General features: G+C 38.6%; 1 protein-coding gene across 2 annotated transcripts in view; it reads right to left on the bottom strand.

The window, feature by feature from the left end:
• AGO3 (argonaute RISC catalytic component 3) overlaps positions 1-20,832 on the bottom strand; it is a 129,578-nt gene that overhangs the window by 83,990 nt on the left and 24,756 nt on the right. Inside the window, exons 1-2 of one of the 2 annotated variants that reach the window (XM_044237793.1) lie at positions 19,427-19,493; positions 7,085-7,149 (exon numbers count right to left, since the gene is read on the bottom strand). In XM_044237793.1, the coding sequence (XP_044093728.1) occupies positions 7,085-7,134 (50 nt within the window). In that variant the 5' untranslated portion in view covers positions 7,135-7,149; positions 19,427-19,493. Of the gene's footprint in view, positions 1-7,084; positions 7,150-19,426; positions 19,599-20,832 lie in introns of those variants that run through there. The other variant, XM_044237792.1, reaches the window with a different exon arrangement.

The raw sequence follows: 20,832 nt of genomic DNA, 5'->3' as shown, positions 1-20,832 counted from the left end.
TAAGCATTTGGGTGCACGTGCCCCTTCGGATCACTACATTTGTATCGTTAGGGTAAATGCCCAGTAGTATGATTGCTGGGTCATAGGGTGGCTCTATTTTCAACTTTTTGAGGAACCTCCATGCTGTTTCCCAGAGTGGCTGCCCCAGGCATTCCCATCAAGAGTGTAGGAGGGCTCCCCTTTCTCCGCATCCTCGCCAGCATCTATCGTTTCCTGACTTGTTAATTTTAGCCATTCTGACTGGTATGAGGTGGTACCTCATTGTGGTTTCAATTTGTATTTCCCTGATGCTGAGTGACATGGAGCACTTTTTCATGTGTCTGTTGGTCATCTGTATGTCTTTTTTGCATAAATTAGACTGTGAGATTCTTGAGAACAATAAACACCCTTGTATCCCCCTCAATCCTTTTCAACCTCTCTCCCCACCCTCACATTATGTAGCCAGTAAGAATATTCAGAAACTATTTTCATCCAACAAACATTTTTATTTTTTTATTTTTTTTAAAAGATTTTATTTATTTATTTGACAGAGATCACATAGGCAGAGAGGCAGGCAGAGAGAGGGGAGAAGCAGGCTCCCCGCTGAGCAAGAGAGCCCGATGCGGGGCTCAATCCCAGGACCCTGAGATCATGACCTGACCCACTGAGCCACTCAGGCGCCCACAACAAACATTTTTATACTATATATACTTACGTGGAAAGATACTCAAGACTTTTACATTAAAAAATTAGACTATAACGAAAATGATATAAAATATCCACAAATCAACATTTTTGTACATATATTTCTTGTAAAAGCAGTGGAAAGTTACCTAGAAGAATATGTACCAAAAAGATACAATGGTTATCTCTGGTAGGGGAAGTGAAAAACGATTTTTTATTTTGTCTACATAATCTAAATATGTTATGATGAGAGTATACTTATATATTACTGGTATAATTTACAATACATTTAAAAGAATGGGGAAAAAGATTTAATTCTAGCCTATGGGTAGGTAGGAGAAAGGAGAGAAAAAGGCATTCTCTGATACAAAATAATTGAGCTGACTTGATACCAAGAGCAATTTCCTACATGCTCAAAATTTCTATTTTCCTCTTCTTCAATTTCATCTTGCTGAAACTATTTAAATCAAGATCAAGCCTCTTCTAGAGTAAATTTTACAAAAAAGATTCAACTCACTGATCCATTTTTTTTAAAAGATTTTATTTATTTATTTGACAGACGGAGATCACAAGCAGGCAGAGAAGCAGGCAGAGAGGGAGGAGGAAGCAGGATCCCTGTAGAGCGGAGAGCCCGATGCGAGGCTTGATCCCAGGACCCTGGGAGCATGACCTGAGTCGAAGGCAGAGGCTTTAACCCACTGAGCCACCCAGGCGCCCCTCACTGATCCATTTTCACGTCCAAAAAAATTTCAGAATTTTCTGCCATTTACCATTTTCTTCTGCAGGCATTATCAAGTCCAGTTTCTTAGGTAAAACTTTACAGATCTCATTTGTCAGAATGTTTTGGCTATTTTGTCATTTTTCCTCAACAATAAATTAGTATAACTTTAAGCTTACCAAATCCTGGCAGCCCAATCAAACCACTCTAAGAATCAAAATGGTTGGAGGAGTTAAAATAGCTGTGCTAAAACAACTTAGGGAAAAAAAAATGTTCTGTTTCAATATCTAGTACAGCATATTCTTTTTTCTTAAAGATTTTATTTATTTATTTGACAGAGAGAGAGATCACAAGTAGGCAGAAAGGCAGGCGGACAGATAGGGGAAAACAGGCTCCCCACTGAGAAGAGAGCTGGACGCAGGGGTTGATCCCAGAACCCCAAGATCAAGACCTGAGCCAAAGGCAGAGGCTTAACCCACTGAGCCACCCAGGCGTCCCCACAGTATATTATTCTTCATGAATGTTCTAACAGTGGACAATCTACCTCAACTGCTAGAACCTCCAATGGAATCTAAAGCGGAATTCAACCTATCTCCCCCATGTTATCTAGTTATCCTATTCACTGCTCCTCTTTATTGGGACCTCCCTTTCCCCATTTAACCAGATTCAAAACCTGGCTCATCTCTTCATCCAATTAGTTGCTGACCTCACCTCTCTGCAGTATTTCTCACATCAGTCCTTTACTTTTCATTCCCAATTACCACGATCCTAAATTATAACCTCATGTTCCAGTACCTAGATTAAATTTTAAGTCTCTTGTTTTTTATGCCTTTAATTTTTTCTTCTCCAACCCAACCTATATATCACTGCCAAATGAGTGCCCGAACCCCACTTTTATGTCCCAGATAAAAAAGGTTAAGTTAACCATACTCCTCAATTCATGGCTTATTTTCATCATTCATCTGTAGGAGACCTCTCTTCTTTCCTTCCACCTCCATTTCCTAAATTCCCTTCTTCTTTCCAGTAAGTTATCTCTTCTAAGTGTTTGATGAACATCCTTCTGTTTGCTTATATTCCCACCTTTATCCTCTGGCACTTGGTTTTAAAAATGTATTCATACTGCTGTGGGACACTTAGTTCATTGTTTCTCACTACTGCAAAGTAGTCCATATATTGTCTATCCATTCACCCAACAATCCAGACTTCAACTGCAAGCCACCAAAAACAAAGGCGCATTGCAGTATCTCTTACTATATCCCTTTATGGACTTGTGTGAGAATTAATCTCTGGCTATATACCCAGGAACAAAACCATCAGGCCCAAATGAATTTTATCAACTAAATTATGAAGAACTGCCAAACTGTTCTCCAGAGTGGATATACTATCTACATTCCTGGAGATCCTATTTCCCCATATCCCAGACAAGATTTGTTATTATGTAGCTCTGCTTTCTATTTTTTGCTAGCCTAGCACATAAAACTAAAATGTTATTTTAATTGGGATGTCTCCTATTACTAATGAATTCGAGCATTCCTTCATATACTGTTCTTTTGTTAATTCCTTGTTTGTTTCTTTTGCTCATTTTTCTATTGGGACCCCAGTCTTCTTGTTGAATTGAAGGAGTTTCTTTGATAGCCTGATAGTCCAATATTAATTCATTAATAGGTTTAGTTATTGCAAATATCTTCCAAATGTTTTCTGCCTATTAACAATATCTATATATTTATTGAGATGAAATCCTTAATAGAGAATCATCAAATGAATCATTTTTCACCTTATGGTTTCATGCTTTTGAGCCTTGTGCCAGGATCCCTGCTCAGTGGGGAGTCTGCTTGTCCCTCTACCTCGGCCCCTCCCTCTCCCCTCATTCTGCCTCTCGCTTTCTCTCAAATAAATAAATAAAATCTTAAAAAAGAGAATTACTTTCTTAATACTAAATTACAAATTGTTTTATTAACTATAGTTTTTCTATATATATAGTTACCTATATACAGTTTCTATATATAGTTATCTATATATAGTTTTATATCTATCTATAGTTATCTATATATATAGGTTACCTATATACGTAGCTTACACACACACGTATATATAGTTTGATCTATATTATTTTGGCCACTAATCCATCTGATGTATGTATGTATTTATCTATTTATCTATCTATTTATTTATTTGACACAGAGAGAGAAAGAGAGAAAGAAAGGGAGCACAAGCAGGGGGAGCAACAGAGGGAGGGGGAGAAGCAGGCCCCCTGCCAAGCCGGGAACCCGACTCAAGACTCGATCCCAAAACCCCAGGACCCCAGGACCATGACCTGAGCTGAAGGCAGAGACTTAACAGTCTGAGCCACCCAGGTGCCTCATCTGAGGTCTTTCTTTATAAACAGTGTTATATAAGGGACTCTATTTTATTTTTCTCTATACAGTAAGCCAGTGGTCCCACACCATCTACTAAATAGTCTATACATAACCAATCAATTTAAAATGCCATTTTTTGAGGTGCCTGGGTGGCTCTGTTGGTTAAGTGTCCAACTTATGATCTCAGCTCATGTTACAGTCATGAGTTTGAGCCCCACATTAAAATAAATAGCTATTTTTATCTTATAAGTTCTCAACATATAAATGAATCTGGCTCTTGAGTTCTCTATATTGTCCCAGTAGTCTATTTGTTCTTAAATAAGTGTCCTATGTTTTCACAATTACTAAAGTGTAATTTTTATTTGTATTTTATTATACTGTAACATGGGGCAGGGCAAGTTCCTTTTCTTTTTCTAAGTTAACTAGGGCATTCATGGAAACTTTTAATCAGAATAGCCTTCTAAAGTGGTCCCCCAAACTATCAATACCATAAACAAAAGAAATACATCTAGTGCCCTACATATAGTAAATAAGAAAAAAAAATACCTGTTAGTTAAGAAACCCTCAAATTATTTATCCTTAGGAGACACTGCTAGAATGCTAAAAACAAATGAGAGTGTTAAAAGTTATTAAAACAGGGACGCCTGGGTGGCGCAGTTGGTTGGACGACTGCCTCCGGCTCAGAGCGTGATCCTGGAGTCCCAGGATCGAGTCCCACATCAGGCTCCCAGCTCCATGGGGAGTCTGCTTCGCTCTCTGACCTTCTCCTCGCTCATGCTCTCTCTCACTGTCTCTCTCTCTCAAATAAATAAATAAAAATCTTTAAAAAAAAAAAAGTTATTAAAACACTACAACAATGAACTCAATGAAGATGAAATATAATAAGGGCAATTGTAAAATCTAAACATTTGTTTAGAAAACTGCAAAAAGAACAGATTAGAGGATGTGAACTTACTCACTGCTTTTGTGGAAAGGGGCTTTAGATGACTCATAAATCCAGAATGAGCTAATAGTGGGATGTAGCTTCCTCAAAATTAAAAAATTTAGGTGCATATATTTAAGTGCCCAGTACAAAGCATGTAACCATCCCATCACATATTATATAGTCATTTCACATTCTGAAGTACTCTGTTTGATTTGGAAAAATTTAAGACCCTAAAAAAATGAAACATAACCAGAAGGTAATCCTGACAGAAGTTCATGTAATATGGGTAAAAATAAATCAAACTAATAAGGACTTCAGGACTGGAACAGGAAAGACTCAAAGGAAATTACAGAAGGCTCTGGCTATTTTGATGGACTGTCATGTGATACATTAAGCAGAAAATCTACCCTGTATGAAAGGAGAGAATTAGGATAAAACTCACAAATAATTGGAAAGATTTAAGGAGCTAGACTTTGGAACAAAAATTTCCCACATTTCTTACACACCAGAATTATTCACAAGTGGATTACACTCATATAAAGTATCTAAGTTCATCCTTGCTAGAGTAGCTCAAGGAGCATTTATGTCCTGGAAGATGCCAACCAAAAGACTAAAATGAATAATCTCTGCAATCCCCTCTAACAGTAAAATTTAATTAGGAGAGTACCAAATAATGAAACAGTGCAGATTTTACCATGCCATCAGATATAAAAACTTTTTTACAAATAATTACACTAAACACTGAGCTCAAGCTCTCAGAGCCTTAACAGAATGGTGTTAGAATTCTATATATACTGGGCAGCTCTAACATTAAACTACTTTTAAATTCATAACTGCTAAAATCTCTGTTTCAAAGGGAATAAGCTTTTCTAAGGACCATGATTTATTCTATCTCTTTAATCTCTCACTAATATTTTGTAACTGATACATTTAGAAGTTTTTTTTTGTTCTTTGTTTTTTCTTATTTGACAGAGAAAGAGACAGGGACAGCAATACAAGCAGGGGGAGTCGGGGAGGGAGCAGCAGGCTTCCCACTGAGCAGGAAGCCCAATGCAGGGCTCGATCCCAGGACTCCGGTGATCATGACCTGAGCTGAAGGCAGGTGTTTAACAACTGAGCCACCCGTGCATCCCTATATTTAGAGTTTTAATGAAACTTTAGTATGCAAGTTAACAAAAGGACAAATCAAGGAACTGCAAATTTTTCTTCTTATCTCAAAAGATACTGTGACAAAGAGTAATGTATTAGGATGTTCATCAGGCAGGGATGTGGAACTAAAGAAAAACTCTAAAATAGTAATTCATCTAATCATCTATTGAGGGATAGCAGCAAAGGTGCTCACTGTATTATGAAGAGGGTCTGAATTGGTAAACTGTCAATTTGAGAAACCTTTACATGTGCTAACATAAGCACCGGAAGATAAATAAGTAGACATGACTCTTTAGTCCCACTCTGCCACTACGTTGTTATGAAAGTTACCTTGCCTCTCTGACTTTAGTTCCTTCATCAATAAAAATGGGATAATAGGGGCACCTGGGTGGCTCAGTGGGTTAAGCCTCTGCCTTTGGCTCAGGTCACGATCTCAGGGTCCTGGGATCAAGTTCTGCATTGGGCTCTCTGCTCAGCAGGGAGCCTGCTTTCCCCCCACCGCCGCCCCCGACTCTGCCTGCCTCTCTGCCTACTTGTGATCTCTCTCTCTGTGTCAAATAAATAAATAAAATCTTAAAAAAAAATGGGATAATAGTCTCTGGGCTGTTACAGAGATCATATGGAGTATTAGTGAAAGAACTTTTGGGTGAAAAAGCAATGATACTATTTCTATGTAAAAATTTAAGCATGATTATCTCACAAATATACTTCAAGATGATATTGAAATACTGAAGTCTTCCAAACAACAAACAGATACATCACAACGTATTAGTATCAAAGTAAATTAATACAGAGAATAAAGTCTGGCAATTAATATAAACTGTGAACTGAATTTTCTTACGTCACAGTTGTGGAACTATGTCTAAGGTGCAGTTGTTTATTACTGTAACCGTGGGGAAAATCCTTTGATCTTCTGTTCAAATGTAGAAATTTTAGTACAACTTTTAAGTGTATATTGTAGTAAAATTACAATTACCAAAATATGCAAAATATTTTAACTTCTAAAGCAGTATTTAGGAAAGCAATTTGGAAAAGAAAATCTGAGTAAACGGGGATAAGAACTTCTAACCAATCTTTAGTGGTTTCCTTTAACTAATGACCTTAGTCTGAAAAGGAAAGAGTTCTTGCAAAGTACGATTTGATGCATTTTTGTAGAGCCTTGGGATAGAATTTAAAAAGCCTTGAGAATATCTGGGGATTACTTCAAAAATGGAACCTACCTGAGTACATTAGGTTTTACAAAGGGCTACAGCCTACCTTTCCCACTCTTACCTCAACCACCACTTCCTACATTCTGGTACCAAGTCTTTTGACTCCATCATGCTCTGGTGCACAGACTGTAAAGTAAAATTTAATATTGGTTTCAGTAAGTTCCACTTTACCACCTGACTCATACAGCAGAAAAATGGTAGGAGAGGGAAATTTTATTGTAAAAAGGAGAAGAAATTATTAATCATTCTATGTGCTCATAGAGACCCACCTTTATCTCATTTCTAGTTATCTCTTATTCTCTGCTCCCAAAAGGCAGAACGGGAAATATTATTTTAGTCAATACAAGAAGGTACGAAATCGTATTTTCTCCTGAAAGTGACTATTCACATCAGTTTAGTATTCACAGCTCCAATAAATTAATCTGTCACTATAGTATAGACAGAAAGGAAGACTGCTAAGGTACAATAAGATGGTAAAATCACCCAGAGGCTTGCTTATAAAACACAACTAAAATAGCTGGTGGTCTCTCCTTACATCCTTCTAACTCTGAATTTATCTTCATAACTCTTCAATAAGTAACAGAGAAGGTAGCCAATGAATACTTCTGCATCAACATAAAGCTTAAAAGATACAGAGTAAGGAAGAAAGGAGTAATACTTTAGATCAAGTTTTTAGTATTTTATAATATAAAAGCTGTAGTACACCAGAGCATTTTACTAAAAACGATCTTCAAAATCATTTCACATGGGTATGAATTCTTTCATAATTTTATATAACTACACTTGCTAATCCAGTATAGTAAACATTACTAGTATTCCCAGATAACTGACAGATTACTTCAGATTGAGAAATCACTTTTTATCTCAATCTGGCTTACAATAACAACTCGATTCTAGAACACTTCTTTAGCCACCACTGACTTCTTAATAGACATGGTCTTTTTTCAGCTTTTACACCTTGGCTTCTTTGAGCATTTGCCATTGTGATCAATCCTTGAAATTCACAATCCTTTCTTTACCTTCTCTGAAACAGCTTATACTTTGTCCTGGTTCTCCTACTTTTCCTGATCTAAGTGTCTTCACTGACAAACCTAAAATAATAGTATCCCCAGAGATCCATTCTTAATCTTCTTATCTTGACTCTATTCATTTTCCCTAACTTTAACTATCACCTATATGTTGATATATCTCAAATCTTTATCTTGACTTATTTCCTGAGCTCTAGGCACTTATTTCCAATAATCTACTGAACCTCTCTGTTTTGATGTTTCTTATATAATTCAACCTCCAAATATCCAATACAGAAAATAAAAAACCTGATCCATTCACCATCTGTATTTCTGTTAAAGCTACCACTACTGCACAAACTAGGAATGATGAAGTCATTCTTCTCTCTTCCCTTTCCCTCCACACCTAAATTATTCATTCTTCTTCTTAATGTTACATCTAAGCTCTTCCTTCCCACTGCCAATGCTGGTAGTTAAGTCTTAGAAAACACTACCTCTAATCTAGAAAAGTATGTATCAGAGATGCAATGGGGTATGCTAGAGTATGAGGGGAAAGAAGTTAGAAGTATTTATATTTAATTTTCATCTAACGATTAGAAATTAAGATTTATGGGCGCCTGGGTGGCTCAGTGGGTTAAGCCACTGCCTTCAGCTCAGGTCATGATCTCAGGGTCCTGGCATCGAGTCCCACATCGGGCTCTCTGCTCGGCAGAGAGCCTGCTTCCTCCTCTCTCTCTCTCTGCCTGCCTCTCTGCCTGCTTGTGATCTTTCTCTATCAAATAAATAAATTCTTTAAAAAAAAATTAAGATTTACTAACATTCATGGATATGGATGGACACTGAGGTCTTCACTTAGCCCATGTTAGATGATCAGATGTAACAGATGATATACAGGAACCCTAAGAGACTAACAGGACTTCTGCAACATATAAGAGTTAACAGTGTACTGTAACAACATTGTATGGTGGTAGATGTTAAATGCACTTATCTTGATAAGCACAGGATAACTTACAGAGTTGCCAAATAGCTATATTGTATAGTTAAAACTAATATAACATTGTATGTCAAGTATATTTCAATCAGAAAAAAAGAAGCAACAATGGAACTCTCCCTCATTCATTTTCAGCATGTTATAACTTACTTCAGTTCAAGTGTGTGGCATATATTAAATCTGATTTTTGGTACATGAATCTGAAAATTTCAAATTATTAAATATATTATTATATAGTTTATTTCAAAATATTGTTTTCTGCCTTTAATTTTTCTATAGTTATGTTAGAATAGTGGTGCATTTCTATACATTTAAAAACTTTAAATGTGTACATATACATTTATTTATCTATTTATTGTTCAGTCCATGGTCCAACACATTTTAACTGATGGGGATGAGTAATCAAAGATTTGAAGACCACTGATCTAGACTACTGCAAACAGTATTCCCATTGTTCTCCAGAACTCTGGTCTTTCCTCTTTCCTTTCTCTCCTCCCCCCGCTTTTATTTTTAAGATTTTATTTATTTATTTATTTATTTGACAGAGAGAGAGAGAGAGACAGAGAGAGCGCACGCAGAAGTGGGCAGAGCTGCAGGCAGAGGGAGAGGGAGAAGCAGGTTCTCCGCTGAGCAGGGAACCGGATGTGGGGCTCTATCCCAGGACCCTGGGATCATGACCTGAGCCAAAGGCAGATGCTTAACCAACTGGGCCACCCACGCGCCCCCTCTTTTCTTTTTTTTTTAATTTAAAAGATTTTACTTAATCATTTGAGAGAGAGAGAGAGTGAGCGAGCACGAGCAGAGAGAGGGGCAGAGGGAGAAGCACACTCCCCTCTAAGCAGGGAGCCAGATGCGGGGTTGGATCCCAGGAACCTGAAATCATGACCTGAGCCGAAGGCAGAGGCTTAACCAACTTAGGCACCCGGTGCCCCTGGTCTTTCTGTTTTCTAATTAATTTGCCACCCTGCCATTAGTTATGCTTTAAAATATAGACGCTCCTCGTGTGTTCCAAGCCTCCAATGGCTCTCCACTCTTAGCATGGATTTGAGACCCTTCACGGGGTGCCTGGGTGGCTAAGGTGGTTGAGTGTCCAACTCTTCATTTGGGCTCAGGTCATGCTCTCAAGGTTGAGATCCAGCCCCGTGTCCAGCTCAATGCTCAGCAGAGACTCTGCTTGAGATTCTCTCTCTCTCCCTTTCTCCTCCCCACCCCTACTGTCTCTTGCTCTCAAATAAACAGATCTAAAAACAAAACAAAACAAAACAAAAAAACACCCTTCATAACTTACCCCTGGTTAAATTTTCAGACTCAAGGTACTCTATTCATACTGGCCTATTTCTTTTACATAAACATGTCATGGTTTTGTTATGTCCACTCTATATAGATTTTTCTTTCTTTTGTTCTACTATTTAGTTCAGATGCCATATATATATATATATATATATATATATATATACACACACACACACACATATATATACACCCCATCTTCCAAACTAAAAGCAAGAATTCTGCTCCTTCACCATAGCACATAGTGCGTATCTCACAGAACTTGTCACTACATACAGATTATGAAATCTCTAACAGGGATCACATCTTATTTACCTTGTTATCTCCAGAACCTAGCACTAGACCTGATACAAAAAAGGGGCACAAAAAGTTAAACATGAATGAAAACATAGGGAGGATCCTAAAATGATTTTTAAGTTTCAAAAGTTACTGCAGGATTTAAACTTTAATTCCAGTCAGGATCCATATACTCTTCAAATCCAGTACCAAAGAGTACTCTACCTTGGTACAATCATGTGGTAAATCCAGACAGCTAGTTTAAATTGATTTAACTCAATTTAAGAAAAAAGTGGAGCAGACTAAAAACAAGCAAATCATGCTACATGCCTAACAATACTACACAGCTGTTACTATAATTTAAATCCATACAAATGGATAGATGTTAGGAATAAACTCTACCTATTAGTCCCTGATGTTTAGGAATATATTTATTTATAAAAGTATCTTTCAACTTCAAATATATTGTAGAAATATTAGCTAGAAGACTAATTATTACTGAGTAATTTGTTGAGAATTTTTGAAGTCTGAAATAATCACCATCTGTTAGCTTTCCTATCTTCCAAGTCATTAACTAACAAGGAAAAGAAAACTTGCTTATTAGGGGCACCTGGGTGGCTCAGTGGGTTAAGCCGCTGCCTTGGGCTCAGGTCATGATCTCAGAGTCCTGGGATCGGGCTCTCTGCTCAGCAGGGAGCCTGCTTCCTCCTCTCTCTGCCTGCCTCTCTGCCTGCTTGTGATCTCCGTCTGTCAAATAAATAAAATCTTAAAAAAAAAAAAAAACTTGCTTATTAACTGACATATACTGCATGGTACAGTTTCCCTAAGATAGCTAAATACTCAAAACTACACTGTTCAGTTTTCACCAGCAGTGTTTTCTGGGTTATGTTCTTTATAGCATTTTAATCAGAATTATGCTCCTCTATAGGAATGATACCAAAAGGACAACTGGCAAAAGAAAAAATTAACTTCTTAATAAAAAAAAAAAAATGTTTTAAAAGACACCATCAAGAAAGTGAAAGGCCAACAGGCAGAAAGGAAGAACATTGCTGCACATCATTATATCTGATAAGGGACTTTTTAAATATATCTAATGAAGAATTTCCAAGACTCAATAACAAAAAGACAAATTATCCAACTTAAAAATGGGCAAAGGACCTGAACAGACATTTCTCCAAATATACAAATGGCCAATAAGTACATGAAAACAAGCCCAGCATCAACCATCAGGAAAATACAAATCAAAATAACAATGAGATGCTACCTAAAACTCCAAGGAAGGCTATGATAAAAAAGATAGGTAACAAATGGTGGTAAGGATGTGGAGATGCTTGGATCATCACACACTGTTAGTTGCAATGTAAAATGATGCAGCCAATTGGGAAGAGAGTCAGGCAGTTTCTCAAAAGGTTAAACAGAGTTACCAAATCATTCCAGTCTTAGCAATACACCCAAAAGAAATGAAAACATGTGTCCACACAAGACCTTATACACAAATGTTCACAGCATTATTCATTACAGCCCCAAATGCAAACGACTCACATGTTCATCAACTGATGAATCAATAAACAAAATATCTATACAACAGAATAATATTCAGTAATAAAAAGGTAGTACTGATACATGCTACAACATGGATGAACCTTAAAAACATGTGAAGTGAAAGAGGTCTTTCACACAAATGGCCACATATTATATGATTAAATTTATATGAAATGCCCAGAAAAGGTAAATCTATAGAGACAGGGGCGCCTGGGTGGCTCAGTGGGTTAAAGCCTCTGCCTTCAGCTCAGGTCATGATCCCAGGGTCTGGGAATCGAGCCCCGAATTGGTCTCTTTGCTCAGCAGGGAGCCTGCTTCCTCCTCTCTTTCTGCCTGCCTCTCTGCCTACTTGTGATGTCTGACAAATAAATAAAATAAAATCTTTTACAAAAATGAAAAAAATACATGGAACTCCTGGGTGGCTCAGTTGGTTAAGCGGCTGCCTTCGGCTCAGGTCATGATCCCAGCGTCCTGGGATCGAGTCCCATATCAGGCTCCTTGCTCGCAGGGAGCCTGCTTCTCCCTCTGACTCTGCCTGCCACTCTGTCTGCTTGTGCTCTCCCTCTGACAAATAAATAAATGAAATCTTTAAAAAAAAATTTTTTTTAAAAATCTATAGAGACAAAGTATATTAGTGGTTGCCAGGGGCTACTGGGGAAGACAATGGTGAGTGACTACTAAGGAGTAATGGGGTTTCTTTCTTCTTTCTTTCTTTTTTTTTTTTTTAAAGATTTTTATTTATTTACTTGACAGACAGAGATCACAAGTAGGCAGAGAGGCAGGCAGAGAGAAAGGAGGAAGCAGGCTCCCTGCGGAGCAGAGAGCCCGATGTGGGGCTCGATCCCAGGACCCTGGGATCATGACCTGAGCCGAAGGCAGAGGCTTTAACCCACTGAGCCACCCAGGTGCCCCTCTTTCTTCTTTCTTTTTATTTTTTTTATTTTTTTTATTTTTTAAGATTATTTATTTATTTATTTGAGAGAGAGAGAGACAGTGAGAGAGAGCATGAGCGAGGAGAAGGTCAGAGAGCGAAGCAGACTCCCCATGGAGCTGGGAGCCTGATGTGGGACTCGATCCCGGGACTCCAGGATCACGCCCTGAGCCGAAGGCAGTCGTCCCACCAACTGAGCCACCCAGGCGTCCCATCTTCTTTCTTTTTAAAGATTTTATTTATTCATTTGAAAGACAGAGAGAGAGAGAGAGAGAGAGAAAGCGCGTGCGCAAACATATGAGGGGGGGGGCAGAGGAAGATGGAGGAGGAGGCTCCCCACTGAGCAGAGAGCCCACCATGAGGCTTGATCCCAGAACCCTGAGATCATTGATCATTACCTGAGCCAAAGGCAGCTGCTTAACAGTCTGACCCACCTAGAAGCCCATAATGGGGTTTCTTTTTCAGAGGATGAAATGTTCTAAACTTTTATTGTGGTGATGGCTGTATGCTATCTCTTTGAATACACTAAAAACCATTGAACTGTACACTTTACACAAGTGAATAATACAGTATGTAAATTTTGTATAAATGAAGTTATTTTAAAAAAGTATGTCCCTCTCTTGGCAAATTACCTATTTATAACACTGTGTCAATGACATTCCTAATAACAGCAGAAAGGGAGTTGTTTCCAATACTCCAATCTGAGATTTCTATTTAAAAGCCAAAATGGATTCAATATAGATTTTTTCCTTCAAAAATTCAATCGTCAGTATTGCATGACAACTGTATGCAATATGTACAAATATTTGGCACTCTATCACAAATCACAATACAACACTAGTAGTAATAATAACAGTACAATTAATGTTTCATTTATAAAAGAAAACTGAACCAAAAAAATTCAAACAGAATTTAATACTATTTTAAGATTCCTCCAAATCTACTCATGTTTAAAATAGATCTTGCAGTCATAAAATAATGCTTTTATATAATTTTCCCTATGTATGTATGTTACTACCTAATGATTCTGAATAAGTATCTAACAACCTATTTGAGGCTTACCTGCATACATATTTAGCAGTTGGACAAACCAGCATAAAAACTCAAGTTACAGAATTTATACTCTAGGTCATAATAGTTCTAAAAATATTTGGTTTTTAGTTATAAAGATCATCCACTTGGTTTTTGTTTTTTGTTTTTTTTTTTTTTAAAGATTTTATTTATTTATTTGACAGAGAGAGATTACAACTAGGCAGAGAGAGAGGAGGAAGCAGGCTCCCTGCTGAGCAGAGAGCCCAATGAGGGACTCGATCCCAAGACCCTGAGATCATGACCCGAGCCGAAGGCAGCGGCTTAACCCACTGAGCCATCCAGGCGCCTGGTTTTTGTTTTTTTAAGATTTTGTTTATTTATTTGACAGAGAGGGAGACACCAAGAGCAGGAACACAAGCAGGAGGAGTGGGAGAGGGAAAGTAGGCTTCCCGTCTGGCAGGGAGCCTGATATGGGGCTCGATTCCAGGACCCTGTGACCTGAACTGAAGGCAGACGCTTAATGACTGAGCCATCCAGGTGCCCCAAGATCAGTTACTTGTTAAAAAAAACTAGAAAACTTAAAATCTGCCTAACAAATATGCTCTCTTACCAAATGATCATTTTCGATCAAAATCTTATTGGCAAAAAAAGCATTATATACACATACCCTAAAGGGGTGAGGAAAGGACAACAAGCAAGACAGAAAATCGGAAGTAGAGAAGCTGACTCAAAAAATGACTCACAAGCATTTCCTGGGTATTTTGTCAAGAAAACTCCTCTGACTAAAGTGGAAACTTCTTTGGCTACAACCCATAAGTCTACTATAATGATTAATGCCGTGGTACCAAATATTTGAACATGTGGCATATGGACAAGAAAAACCTCCTACGTGTTGATTTTAATACCGGGACATTTTAACCTATAACTGTTTAACTAATACAGAATAGGAATTGTCAAGTTCTATCTAATTCCTTCTAACTTTTCAAACTCCAGCCATTGAAGTATAGCAACTGAACCAATTTCAAAAGCCCAGCAACAATTTTAACTGGTAAGTTACATACTGCAAAAGGTGAAGATAAAAGCTAGTCTTTTGAAGGAATAAAGGGAATAAGTTTTGCAGATGTTGACATAAAATCAAGTCAATATTACTAACAAAGTAGAAAGTTGATTTATGACCCTTTAGGAGTCTCAAAGAAATCCTGTAGGTCCTATGAAAACTCTGATCAAAGATACGAGATAAAAAATTTCCATGTGGAAACATCCAAATTACAGATCCTTTACTCCTACTGGCAAATAATGTAACACAACAAAGCAACCTGAAGACAAAATATAATTAGGGAAGTCAACAGGATCATAAATTAAAAGCCAGAATGTACACACCAATTCATTACATATATTTTTCTCTCAAATTTAACCAATATGTTGAACATCTCCATGTGAAACTTAATACTATTTAATTTTTTTTTAAAGTAGGCTCCATACCTAAAATGGGGCTAGAACTCACAACCCTAAGATCAAGAGTTGGATGCTTTACCAACTAAGCCACCCAGATGAACCAATTTCAGATATACTTACATAATACACAAGTAACTCCCTATCCCTATCAAAAACAAAAAGTCAGATAGGAGAAGGAACAAATCTAGTAAATAATTTTTTTCTTTTTTTACTTAATATTACTGACACTGTGTTAGTCCCTCAGAACTTCTCTGAAAAACTAAGACCCTCCACCCTCCACTGATATCTGTAAGCCCTAAGCCTGCATCTCCTGTTATTCTCTCAATTCCAACCCATTTTGTCTTTAAAGCAGTTTTGTTTTCCTAACATTTTCATCATATAATTCTCCTACTTAATAAATATGCTGCATGCAACAGGGGCGCCTGGGTGGCTCAGAGGGTTAAAGCCTCTGCCTTCAGCTCAGGTCACGATCTCAGGGTCCTGGGATTGAGCCCCGCATCTGACTCTCTGCTCAGCAGGAAGCCTGCTTCCTCTTCTCTCTCTGCCTGCTTTTCTGCCTACTTGTGATCTCCATCTGTCAAATAAATAAATAAAAATCTTTAATAATAAATAAATAAATAAATAACCTTCAACAATTCTTTACTATATACTGCTAAAATTAGGGGTGATTCTTTTGGGCAGGGCAAGGAGGAAAGGCAGTAGTAAGGAATTCAGTTCAGAAATATCTGCCTTAGGGTTGCCTGGGCGGCTCAGTCAGTTAAGCATTGATTCTTGGTTCCAGCTCGGGTCATGAGATCAAGCCCCACATCGTGTTCCATGCTTAGCAGAGTCTGCTTGAGATTATTTTTCTCTTCCTCTCCTACCGCTCTGTTCCTCCTTTCACTTGTGCTCTTTAGTAAATAAAATCTTAAAAAAAAAAAGTATCAAAAAAAGACAAATATCTGCCTTAGACATTCTATTCTAAGAGATTTACTTAGATTAATAAATGCCTCTTTCTTTCTTTTTTTTTTTTTTTAAAGTAGTTTCCACATGGAGTCCAACGTGGGGCTGGAATTGGTGACTCTGAGATTGAGACCTGAGCTGGTATCAAGAGTCAGATGTTTAAGTGACTGAACTACCCACACACCCCAATAAATGCCTTTTTAAAATGTAAACATCAGGGGTGCCTGGGTGGCTCAGTGGGTTAAAGCCTCTGCCTTTGGCTCAGGTCATGATCCCAGGGTCCTGGGATGGAGCCCCCCATCCGGCTCTCTGCTCAGCAGGGAGACTGCTTTACACCCACAGCTCCCCCAAACCCCCCTACCGCCTGCCTCTCTGCCTACTTGTGATCTCTACCTGTCAAATAAATAAAATCTTAAAAAAATAAAATAAAATAAAATAAAATAAAATAAAATGTAAACATCAAACAGAAGGGTCGAAGGCACCTGGGTGGCTCAATCGGTTATGTGTCTGCCTTCGGCGCAGATCATGATGTCGGGGTCCTGGGATGGAGCCCCCATGTCATGCTCCCTGTTTTGCAACAAGTCCATTTCTCCCTCTCCTTCTGCCCCTCCCCTCCTTGCCTGTGTGCTCCCAGTCTTCCTCTCTCTCTCTCAAATAAATGAATAAAATCTCAAGAAAAAAACCCCAAAAGGGTCAGGATTATCCCTCAAATTTACACAATGAACACTCCAATTTTGAGAAACAAGAAAAAGTGAATTTGAGAGCACAGCATGAAGACAGGATGATGGTTCGCAGAAAGAGCTGAGAGAGAAAGGAATCTAAAAAACGACTAGCCTTGGGGCGCCTCGGTGGCTCAGTGGGTTAAGCCGCTGCCTTTGGCTCAGGTCATGATCTCAGAGTCCTGGGATCGAGTCCTGCATCGGGCTCTCTGCTCAGCAGGGAGCCTGCTTCCCTCTCTCTCTCTCTCTCTGCCTGCCTCTCTGTCTACTTGTGATTTCTCTCTGTCAAATAAATAAATAAAATCTTTAAAAAAATAAATAAAAAATAAAAAATGACTAGCCTAGAGACCCACAGGAGAGAAGAAGGGTAGGGCATTGAAAATCTCTATCTGGCCATACATAGCCCTTTATAATATCCAGTTCTCCTTCCTGTCCCCTACTATCATACTCCTTTCATTTTACTTTTATAAACCTTTCGTTCACTCTATTGAGTATTATGTGACAATCATCAAGCTAGTATCAGGGGTACAAAGTACTCCTTTTCATGAAGATGTTATACTGGGAGAAGAGGGAACAAGTATTCATAAAACACTAAAAATACTATTAAAGGAGTGTACACCAGATACTACAGAGTCACAGAAGAATGAACTACCTCTGACTATAGAGTTAAAAAGGTAATGTCTTAGGGGCACCTGGGTGGCTCAGCCAGTTAAGTGTTTGCCTTTGGCACAAGTTATGGTCCCAGGTCCTGAGACTGAGCACCCCATTGGGCTTCTTGCAGAGTGGGGAGCCTGCTGCTCCCTCTCCATCTGCCACTCTCCCCCTGCTTGGGCTCTCTTGCTCACTTGCTCTCTCTCAAATAAATAAAGTCTTTAAAAAAAAAAAAAAAAGGTATGTCTTGAAAAATAATGGAAGTCTGCCAGATAGAAAAGGGCATAGAAGGTATTCCAGGTAAGAGCTGCAGACTATAGAAAAAGAAACAGATCAGAGCCAAACTAAGAAGGGAATGCCATACTAAAATCTGGGGTGTCACTTTGTAGTCCAGAGGGAGTGAAATTTTATAGTAGGAGGGTGACCTCAGAAAGAATTCTGCACTCCACAGTATTATTTTTTTTTTTAAAGATTTTATTTATTTATTTGACAGACAGAGATCACAAGTAGGCAGAGCAGCAAGCAGGCAGAGAGAGAGGGGGAAACAAGCTCCCCACTTAGCAGAGAGCCTAATGCAGAGCTTGATCCCAGGACCCTGAGATCTGACCTGAGCTGAAGGCCGAGGCTTAACTCACTGAGCCCCGCAGGCACCCCTAAATTATGAATTTCTTAAAGGCAAGAACCACCTCTATCTTAAATGAAGACTCTTTTTTTTTTTAAAAGATTTTATTTATTTATTTGACAGAGCGAGATCACAAGCAGGCAGAGAGGCAGGCAGAGAGAGAGGAGGAAGCAGGCTCCCTGCTGAGCAGAGAGCCCGATGCAGGCCTTGATCCCAGGACCCTGAGATCATGACCTGAGCCGAAGGCAGCGGCTTAACCCACTGAGCCACCCAGACGCCCAAATAAAGACTCTTAATATAAATTCCGTTTATATTCCCTTACTTCCCCAAATGTATGTATGTATGTGTATGTATTATATACACATACATACATACATACATACAAATATACACACATACATTTGGGGAAGGTGAGAGAAACAGCTTACTGAAAGCAGATTGATAAATCTTTGTATATCATATATACTTATTCCTATATAAGCATAAGGAAAGTTAGAGGAGTTGAGGATCAGAACAGAAATCATGCAACATGACAATCTCTAGCTCTACCCACTACTGCTACCATCCCATCATCTTAAAGGGATAACTAAGCTGGGGGTGGAGATAGGAGGAAAAAAGAAAGCACAGATATGTTACCAGATAGCAATGGAAAAGATGCTTAGTCTGCTTTCAAGAGCATACAAAAAAGACCTGAACCTTCTCTATTATCACAGAGAAAACATGTGAGCTCATGGTATAATGAGAAAATTTCAAGGCTATTTGTAGATTTTTCCTAACATCACACCACTGAAGTACAATCAATTTCAAAACGAATCACCACCTGTTCCTGGTAAAACTGTTAGACAGTATCATATCACTATTACTAAATATGAAAGAAAAGCATAATTACTAAAGCAAAGACAAATACTAACAGCAAAATAATCTCTGCAACTTCATGATTCTTACCTGTTCACTCTCCTAGGACACTTGTCTGGTTTAATATCTACCTCATAGAGGTAGACATCAATCTTTGGGATTTCAACTTGAAAACAGTTTGCCAGCAATTTAATGGGTTTGCCCATGGTGCCATAGCCAGGTCTTCTGGGCACCATAAGTAGGGGCTGGGCCCCAACGGGTCCTGCCAGGGAGAGGGGGAAAAAAAGAGTAACGTTGTTATAAGCTGCATTTGATAATGTTGTCAATCAGAGAATATTAGAATTTTAAGAACAGCTAAGAATGGTTGAAGCATAGTGCTGGAAGGTGACATCATTTCTAACACCTCAACATTTTTTTCTCCCCAAATTACTCTCCTCATTTAAATCGATATACAAACAACAAAAAATTGGGTATCTCTGGAAAGTTGTTTCAGAAGGGGTAGAAAGAAGAGAGAGCAGTCACATAAACCCAAGTGAGCATGAGTAAGCACAAACCAGTCCCAAAGAGTGCCAGACCAACAACAATGCAAATTTAATTTTTTAAAAGATTTATTTACTTTAGAGAGGAAGTATGTGTGCGGGGAGAGGGACGTTGGGAGAGCAAGCTAGAATCTCAAGCCAACTCCAAGCTGAGTGCAGAGTCCCAAGCAGGGCTGATCCCGCAACCCTGAGATCACTACCTGAGAGGAAACCAAGAGCTGGCACTTAGGGACTTGTGGGCAGCTCAGTCGGTCAAGTCTGTAACTCTTGACTTCAGCTCAGGTCATGATCTCAGAGCTGTGAGAATGAGCCCCAAGCTGGGCTCTGCATTAAGCATGGAGTCTGCATATCCTTTTCCCTCTGCTCCTCCCTCCCTTGCACACTCTCTAATAAATAAATAACATCTTAAAAAAAAAAAAGTCTGAAACTTAACTGAATGCCCACCCAGGTGCCCCAACCACATCCCAACAACATAATTTTTTTTTTAAAGATTTTATTTATTTATTTGACAGAGAGAGATTACAAGTAGGCAGAGAGGCAGGCAGAGAGAGAAGGAGGAGGAAGCAGGCTCCCTGCTGAGCAGATAGCCCGATGCAGGACTCGATCCCAGGACCCCGAGATCATGACCTGAGCCGAAGGCAGCGGCTTAACCCACTGAGCCACCCAGGCGCCCCCAACAACATAAATTTAAACTACAATAAGGATAAGAACTGAACAAAATACAATAAATATGACATAATAAAAGGATCAATACGGTAAGAAAGATCAACAAAGTATAAATTTGATATTATGAAAATTATTTGAAAAGATAAAATTGATAAACTCCAGGCAACACTGATTTTTATAAGAGGAGGATGGGTGCCTGGGTGGCTCAGTCAGTTAAACCTCTGACTCTTGATTTCAGCTCAGGTCATGAGCTCAGGGTGGTAGGGATCCTGCTCTGTAGGATTCCATACT

This window comes from Neovison vison, chromosome 2 (assembly GCF_020171115.1).
Source record: "Neovison vison isolate M4711 chromosome 2, ASM_NN_V1, whole genome shotgun sequence".
NCBI classification, from domain to species: domain Eukaryota; kingdom Metazoa; phylum Chordata; class Mammalia; order Carnivora; family Mustelidae; genus Neogale; species Neogale vison.
The sequence above is the reverse complement of the archived record's forward strand: the minus strand, read 5'-3'. Positions and strand labels throughout refer to the sequence as shown.